At 31.9% G+C, this 9,289-nt stretch overlaps 1 protein-coding gene across 1 annotated transcript; it reads right to left on the bottom strand.

Annotated features, from left to right (window-relative positions):
* Window positions 1–1,493: 1,493 nt before the first annotated feature.
* Window positions 1,494–6,559, bottom strand: LOC127134230 (uncharacterized). Its single transcript, XM_051061788.1, has 7 exons — window positions 6,378–6,559; window positions 4,501–5,695; window positions 4,328–4,409; window positions 4,106–4,172; window positions 2,699–2,884; window positions 2,530–2,590; window positions 1,494–2,357 (listed from the first exon to the last, which is right to left on the bottom strand). Exons 2-7 carry the CDS (start codon window positions 5,510–5,512, stop codon window positions 1,981–1,983), a joined length of 1,785 nt encoding a protein of 594 aa, XP_050917745.1. The 5' UTR covers window positions 5,513–5,695; window positions 6,378–6,559; the 3' UTR covers window positions 1,494–1,980.
* Between the last annotated feature and the right edge of the window lie 2,730 nt (window positions 6,560–9,289).

Raw genomic sequence — 9,289 nt, forward strand, 5'->3', positions numbered from 1 at the left:
AAAAAAATTGTCTATTTGCCAAACAAAACATATAAGTTTCGGATATGCATCTCGAAAAAAAAAAGAATGGGATGGTACCACAGATGCATCGCTAAAACCTCTCTAGATACAAGATAAAAAAAATTAGGTTTGTCTACAACTGCTATAAATATAGACTCTTCTATTAAGTCTCATACAAATAGAAAATGTTGCAAATGTCGCAATGAACATCATCTGATATTTCGAAAATGTCTCATTTTTCAACGTGACACCTGGACGAGAATTTAAGATCAATGAGTACACCTTTTTTTGCAGATCTGCAATACGAAGTGCAAAATCTCCTACCTAAGGGAAATGGTCGAAAAATTGTGAAGCTCGAGTATCGTTCACCATCAATTAACAACGAAGACAAGATTGAGTTCAACAACAATGAGCTCAAGACAAATGTAAGAGCTATGTGAAATACATTTTTCCGTTTTGAAACAAAAATTTCAAATAAGGTGGAAGCGATGATTTCAAAATTGATCGAAGATATTGTGAAGATATTGAAGCGTCCACTTGGATATTGAAATATAATGTTTAATTTTATATTAACATCACTTATATAATGTTGATTTTATGTTATGAATGACAATTTTATGATGCATCTACGGACAGATTACTGAGATGCATCTACCGACGGGTTACTGAAATGCATCTACGGACAAATCTAAAAAAACCACACTCCTTGACGTGACTCATAATTAGTCTAGATTATATGTGATTATGGTGCATTCGAAGATATATATCTGAAATCTATATACATTTTTATATTTTCCTGTGGTGCCCAATGATTATATTGATTATGGTCCCTTCAGAACCATCATATTCTAAGCATATCCAATATTCTAATAACAAATATTGTAACTATTATATGTTCTTCCTTTCGCCTCAAAGCTCTAACACGTGGATAAACAGTTAAGACAATAACTACTACAAATGTATCGTGGTTGAGTACATGCCAAGCCGCAACAAAACAATTTTCTTGAACTATTTATGAAGGTACAGACACCTCATTTGATTTTGTTTGACGTCAGCTTTGCCAATCATATACCTAGGTAGAACAAGGGAGGGAAAAGCAAGACGGAGAAGGCAGGGGAGATTGAGAGAAATAATGGCATAGCAGAAAATAGGCGCTGCTACTGTCTTTCTCATAACACCATTGTGGAGGGTGCAGTCAACAAAACCAATACCAATGTTAATTATAACTCATAATTCTATCAAACCTAAAAAAACACAAGTACTATAATTATAAAGTAGAAAGAAAAAAGTCAACGGAAGAAAATAGTAACATAAAATAACATGACATTCTAACTATGACAATCATATAAAGCAATCTATAAAAATTAACTCATCAAATAAGAAGATATAAGGAGTCAAAAACAGAAAAAAAAATAACAAATACAAAAAACAAGGGGAACCATCAACCAAACCCGTGGGAAAGAAAAAACATCTGAACTCGAAACAAGGAAAGATAAAACCTGCTAAACTAAAAAATGATTATCAAAATTATAAGTAATTGAATACAAACCCAAATGAAAACTTCTAAAGGAAGATAATAAACACTATAAGTAGGTGTGAGTAGCCTGAAGCAGACGTGGATCATGTATGTCAAAGCTTGTTTCATCTACACTGCGTGTATTGGCATTTCAAATGCTTTGGACATACATTTGGCAAGGTAGTATTTGTGTATGATTGATATGCAATAAAGAAATTGTAAATGTAAGTTTGATATTAACTTAACTTAACCTATCTACTTATCTATTTAGTTCTTTTGAGGCAAACAATTTTAGTTCTAAATGTATGCAACAAAAAATTCAACATACCAAAAAATAATTGCCCTTGTCATATCTGTGTCCTAGGATGTCTGTCATGTGTTCGTAGCACACAACAAACACAGTACAAAATACGAATGGTGTGCATCAATATTCATATCAGTGGCTTTCATCCTGCTTTTCTTCTTTAAGCAGTCTCCTCCTTGACTGGTGCTGAGGTTTCCTCCTTGACGAGTGCTGAGGTTTCCTCCTTGACAGGTGCTGAGGTTTCCTCCTCCTTGACGGGTGCTGAGGTTTCCTCCTCCTTGATGGGTGCTGAGGTTTCCTCCTTGACTGGGGTTGGGGTTTCCTCCTTATCTGGGGCTGGGGTTTCCTCCTTATCTGGGGCTGAGAGCCTATCATTTTCACTGCACTTAACTGATTCTATAACTTTAAGATAGTAACCCCAGGATATATTTGCTTCTCTTATGGGCCGCTGGCCAAATGGATTCGCCGACACAAACTCTTGAACATTGTCTGCCTTAGACAGCCTTTCTAGATAACCCCGAAGATCACCTTTAGGTCCTGTTAATAATAAAAAGGAATAGGTGGGTAAACGAATAAACAATCCTAAATGCATGTATATCAATATGCTCAAAGCACTGGAATTGAGTCAATCAACAGACATTGCTATTTAGCCAACAATATGCAAAGAAGTAAAGGGTCTGAGGAAAGAAAGATGAGCAGAAGACTGCACCTAATGCTGAGTCTCTAATGTGGTGGTGCCGGTAAGAATAAGGGAATATAGCCGTATGCTTCTGAAAATAATTCCAATAAGTTGAGTGATCACGTAGTTAGAAAAACAATGTAACACAAGAAAGCGAAGCTTAACGCCAAATGAATAAAAGGAAAACAACTGAGCTTACAGGATTCACAAGTGCCTTGTAAGGGGAGTCATCGAGTAGTAATGTGTTTGACTCATGGAACTCTCCTTTCTCCCATGGAAGACCAGGTTCCAGCTTCTCCCATAACTTTCTCAGTTCCTTCAACACAAGGGGCTTATCTCTATTCTCAACAGTATTAAATTTTGTTGTAGTACAGTGGGATTGATTCTATAGAAAACATAATAGGAAGATTCATTAGTGTATAGAAAAACTCCAAGTAGGGACACTATTTTACTAATACCATTATAATTAGCAATATCAAATCCAAATCTATTTTGTTCAAAGTGAAATCCATATATAAAATTTATTGCTTCCTTTTAGTAACAGTAGTAGTTAGTAAATGTCTGCAGCAGAAACATACAACTACAACAAACAAGCTTTATTCAATTAGGTACAATCGGCTACATAGATCAAACGATGCCACAATGATCAAACGATGCCACAATGTTCCATCATGAATCATATTTCTAGTTCTAGAAAAGACATTGACCTCTAACTTTTTCCTAGTGGTTTCTCCTTTAGTTTTTTTTTGGCCTTCCTCCATCTCCTTACTAAAGAATATAAAGGTCTCCTCCACAGTCACGGCCAAACAACCAAAGGCCTTACTCAATTTCAACCACCCTGCTTGAATACGAAAGTTTAAATCCCCCTCTATTTGTACAATCGATAGATCCAAGATATTTAAATCTTGTGACTTGAGCTATCCAACTTTGACCTCTAAGCTAGGGGTACTTTTCCTTTAACTTACATTCCTTATGCTCCTTCTCACTTCTACTTAAGCAGAAGCCATATGCTTTCTAAAGCTTGTCTACAAGTCTTTAACCTCCAATATATTTCCTCTCTTAACTCTTCAAGTAAGACTATATCATCTAAAAACATAAGTACATCTAGAATGTGCTTTATAAGTACATCCAAGAATTTAAAAAGACAGGAACTTAATCAATGAAAACCAAAACTCTTTTTGATCCCTCTAATGAGTCCATCACTCATCGTAGCAAGTAAATTGCTTCCAAAGTCTACCTCACATGCATAAAACCTAATGGTTTGTAGGAACTTTGGGTTCTTTTCTTAGCCTTCCCACAATAATTATTTCCCACATATATATATAGATAGTATCATAAAACTAAATAGGCAACACAATACTGCAATAATTTGTTGATCACCAAGAATTCTTATTAAAAATACATCAGTGAACATATAAATTAATTTTAATAGGCACTAACCATCAGACAATTCAGAGTAAAATTATTAATGAAGTATGACTAGTAAAATATATATCATATACCCCAATACTACCTTTAAATATAGAAATTATTTATAGCAAAACTTACTTACCTAACCAAAATCCCCTAAAATTATGCTAAAAACTTAAGAATTAGAATAAATTACCCAACAAAAGAGCAGTCTGGATGCAGATTTCCCCAAAAGAAGTTCGATTACATCATCAACATTAGACCTGCCAGAATACACATACATCAAGGCACAGTAAAAACAAATGTATAAAGCCTAACTTCGGAAATGCAAACAATCCAGCCCATTATGCACCGTAAACCCAGGTCAAACTAATAAACACAAGCAATAAAATAAAATCAGTCACAAATTAGTAAATACTTGGTTCTAGATGACCAAACGCCCACATGAAATCTCTCAAAGCAAAACTGTATAAAATCATCACAAAAGGGCCTCTTATACACTGCAAAAGGCACAAGTAAAATCTGTCAAATTCAACCAAGATAGGATATGGATTGTATGATATGAGGAAAACTGATATTTGACCATGTCACCTTTTCTCCTTCTAACCCAAAAATCTGGTTCTGGTTGATAATACCCATTAGGAACATCACTGACACAATCTGCAAGAAGTCCATTCACATCAAGGATGAGAAGCTTGTTCTTTGAGTTGCTGATAATAGTTCTGTCCACTGAGCATTGTGATATCTCTGAATTACCACTGCTTAAGCTTAAATCAGAAATATCAGTTAGACAACACAGACCATTTCTTGTAAGCTCAGCATGACCTTTCTGTCTAGCATTTCTTTCTTCATGTTGTGTAACAGGAATATCTACAATAGAAGATGTAGTCATAGAACTTTTCTCAGAACTGTAGTCTGCTATCAACTCCATTTCCTCCGCTTCAACTTTGTTCTGATTGGTTAAATGTTCTTTTTCTCCTTCCATTAAGACATCTCTCAATGGTCCATCAGAAACCTCATGTGAACCATCATTGTTATGGTCCTGGATAATTGGCTCTTTGTTAGAATTTTCAGCACTTGGGCATTCCAAGTTTCTCTTACAATTGACATCATTTAATTTCTTCCTTGAATAGGTTTTAATGCTCTGAGATTTATTAGACAGATCATGAACCTTTAGATCCTCATCATGATTGTTTACCGGACTTCCATTCTTCACAGAATCACTTGTTTCCTTGGGGTTGGAACTGTTCTCATTTATACTTTGCTCGATGTCCATTTTTACAACTTCTAACACAGACTCTTTAGCAAGTAACTTTGCATCAGCATCAACTACAACTGAATTACAGTTGTCTGCTTTGTCTTGGATCTCACTCTCTCCGTTTCCCTTTTCTGCAGCCTGACTGAGAACTTTCTGCTTTTTTTCTTCATTCCCGTGCAAACAAATATCCGCTTCTACACAAGATTGGCTCGAGTTATTTTTAGACTTCCCCTTTTTTCTCTTTTTCGTTTTCTTTTTCTCTGTCAATTTAACATCTACATTGCTTTGGGAACCTGACAAATCAGGCGAAGCTGGTGACTCGTGCAAATCACTATCCAAATCCATCACAGATCTTCAGATTACGTCCTGAACTATTAAACACAACAAAACTCCAAATAAAACTCAGTAGTGTCAGTAAGATCGCCCAACAAAACTCCTTTCACAATCAGTCTGTTGCCACGTTGATTATTACAATTCAATAATTCTACAAATTACCATACCCTCTTTCTGTCCCTTAAATTAAAAAGCCTGCAAGAAAGAATAGTGACTTAAAAACAAAAAGTAAACCCAAAATTGACAGAACAAAGTTTAGAAGTCCTGAACCCTATCTACCATATCAAGTCATCAAATAATGTTCTAAGATTTACTATTCATTCCAAAACAAAACAAAAATAATACAGAAAACAACTGAACATGCTAAGCATAAATGGAAATTTGAAAAATCAAAACATCTACAGAAAATAAACTGGAACTCAAAGCAACATATATCACTACAGAAACTTTGTTTGATTTTTCCGAATCCATGACAGTTAAATTGATGTTCTTCCACTATAAAACAAAACTATAAATTCTTCCAAACAAACCAAAAACAACTAAACTATCACCAGAAAAATCATTTTCCTTTTTCTAAGTCAAATTGTTTCAAAAAAAAAAAATATCATTAAGAGTAAGTTAAATAACTTGTTTCATTCATACTGAAAATGAAAATCCAAATCACATCAATGCTGAGATTCAAAAACAAACTCCATATCCACAGAATAAAATCCCCAATTAAGTTTTCAGATCTTGAATTAACCAAAGAATTGAAGCAACAAGATAGAATTTCCACAAAAATAATAAACAAGAGATTAAAAAAACCGAAAAGTAAAATTGGAACTGAGAAATATGAATGCATTGAATCGAAGGAGCAATAGATAGAGAGAGAAGGTACCTCAGTTGAGAAGCGCAGCGTGGTGTGAGAGAGAGATGAAGTTGATATTACGAAATTAGCGATTTGTTTTGTAAAATGGAGCGAGCGAGGGTTTTGATTTTATTTTATTGGGTTTAGTTTTTACTGACCAGAAAGTCACGCGCGGTGAAAGAAAAAGACGAAAACAATTTTCCAGTTTTCTCCGCATATGAATCACCGGATCCGCTTTTTCTAAAAAGCAAATGTCTCAAAATATATTTGAATAATTTTGATTTTTAATAAACATACGAACAAATATATATGATATTGTTTTATTTAATGTTAATTTTAATTAAAAATTATATAAAAAATTAATAGTAGAAAATTATGTGAAAGATAATAATAGTGATTTTAATAAGAGTTATTATAAATTATTAAGTAAGTTATCTAAGAATAAAATTGATAGAAAAATAGACTATATTAAAATCAAATTTTCTATATATATATATTGTTATAGATTATAAATTTAATAACAATTTAATATTAAATCCTTTTGTTAAATTTATTCCGGGCATGCCACCAGAAAGTCAAATTAAATATTTATTAATAATAATAAAATTTTATAATTTATTTAATTAGAGTAAGCAAATAAAAGAAGGTTTCTATCTATTTGGTAACCGCATGAAATTTAGGATGGGAAGTTATGTTGCACAATTATTATCTTTATATTTTATTAATTTCTTTAAATAAATAAATAAAAAAGAAGTTGTTTTAGGGTTTTTGAGGAAGAAATTAAGGTCAGCCCAAAATCTCTTATTCTCTTTGTATATAGTTATAAATTCAAATGAATTTAATGGGATGAATCAACATTTTTAATTCTTGAAAGAGATTAATTAAACCGTCATTTAATTAAAATTAATTATTTTACTACATAAATATCAGAATTTAAAATAAAATAATATATATATATATATATATATATATATATATATATATATATATATATATATATATATATATATTACTATACTAAATTATAAAATCCTACAACTTTTTTTATTAAATTTTTCCACCAAAAATTTATAATAAGTAATTATAAGGCTTAAATGCATTTTTGGTCCCCTAATTTGGGCATTTTATCTCTCAATTACAAAACCATTTTACAATTTTGAAAGGAAAGGCCAAGACTTAATTCATTATTGCATTTATTTCAAGCTTAAGCCCAAGAAGATATTGGGTATTACATTGTTGATCTTTATAGACACTAAGATTATTTATGAAAAAAACAATGTGGGACTTTAGTGCAATTGCAAACTTGTACCATATCACCCTCTTCTTCGACTTCATCTTCCAACTTATTCTTACTAAAACACAACAATGTTTAAAACTTTTTTTTGTGTGTGTTTTATTTGATTTTTTGTTTATTAACTCTAGCACTTGTATATTCCCACTGCACCTCTCGTTAGATGCTGAACTGATGTATTATTGGCGTAGGTTAATTTATTTGTTTATATATAATTCATTTAGAAAACAGCTTTTAAGGGATTTTGTCTCCTTAAACTTAATGGAATTCGGTTTCTATGTTTATTTATCGTTGTTTGTAACCGGCTGAGATGATATCAAAATGTTAATAAGTGCAACCAAAGTTGTTTTAACTATTTGTTTATGAGTATTGAAAACTCTCAAATAGCTAATTTATTTGATAGTATGGGTTATAAGGGTATGAAAGCTAAGTTTAACATTGTGGATTTCTTACCGAAAGACACATGGAATGGGAGCTGCTCGCAAGTTGAAGTCTCACCGCAGGAGGCAAATGTGGGCTGACAAGTCATACTAGAAATCTCATCTTGGTGATGAATGGAATAAGCCTTTTGCTGGATTTTCCCACACTAAGGGAATTGTTCTTAAAAAGATGTAAGAGAAAAAAAGTTGTTTTTATTTATTTGTTGTACTTGTAATTTGTTCTATATATGATATGGAATCTAAGAAATGAATGTTTTGTTATTTGCATAGGTATTGAGGCTAAGTCGTCTATCTTTGTCATTCGTAAGTGTGCCAGGGTTTAACTCATCAAGAATCGGAAGAAGATTACTGCTTTCGTCCCTAATGATGGTTGCTTGAACTACATCGAAGAAAATGTAATTCATTACTGTATTTTTGTTTTTTTTTTGTCATATTGATGTTTTTTATGATCATTAATTTATTTTTGTAAATCTTTTTGTAACATGGTGTGTGGCTGATGTTTGTAGGATGAAGTTTTGATTGTTGGACTTGGCTGATTACACAAAAAGAAAAGTTTTAAACATTATTGTGTTTAGTAAGAATCAGTTAGAAGGTGAAGTTAAGGAAGAGGTTGAAATGGTACAAGCCTGTAATTGTACTAGGGTCCCACATTGTTTTTTTCATAAATAATTTTAGTGTTTATAAAGGTCAATAATATAACACCTAATGTCTTCTTGGGCTCAAACTTGAAATAGATGCAATAATAAATTAGGTCCACATATCCAAAAGTGGATAAGGACAACAAAAATCCAAACACCATCAAAATTGCATCTAAGCCTAATTATAATAATAAATAACTCACACCCATATATCATCATCATATCATACTAAATCATAATTCGTATTTTGTTTTTCATACTAAAACCATATCAATTTTTATTGTTTATGTTTTGAATTTTATTTAGAGATGATATTACTTGATGAAAAGGTACTAAATTCATTAAATCGTTCTTATTTTCACAACAATGTTTAAATTTTTCAATTAATAAAAAAAAAGTATTTATGTAACTTTTGTAGAGTGTTAGTGTCATACTCTTATCAACTTATGACAAAATTATTCTCATTCTTATTCATAACACCGTTAATATATTTATTACTTTATTTTAATTTAAAATTTTAATTATTATTTTTTATTAGAGATACTCAATTTTGTTTTTGCGTCTTACTTCTTA

The sequence above is a fragment of the Lathyrus oleraceus genome, chromosome 1 (assembly GCF_024323335.1).
Source record: "Lathyrus oleraceus cultivar Zhongwan6 chromosome 1, CAAS_Psat_ZW6_1.0, whole genome shotgun sequence".
In the NCBI taxonomy this organism is placed as follows: domain Eukaryota; kingdom Viridiplantae; phylum Streptophyta; class Magnoliopsida; order Fabales; family Fabaceae; genus Lathyrus; species Lathyrus oleraceus.

Coding starts and splice junctions, on each gene's coding strand:
- LOC127134230 (XM_051061788.1), bottom strand. CDS start 5,512: ATGGATTTGGATAGTGATTTGCACGAGTCACCAGCTTCGCCTGATTTG. Junction 2,591..2,698: donor ACAAGGCACTTGTGAATCCT/GTAAGCTCAGTT, acceptor AATTATTTTCAG/AAGCATACGGCTATATTCCC. Junction 2,358..2,529: donor CATTAGAGACTCAGCATTAG/GTGCAGTCTTCT, acceptor TATTATTAACAG/GACCTAAAGGTGATCTTCGG.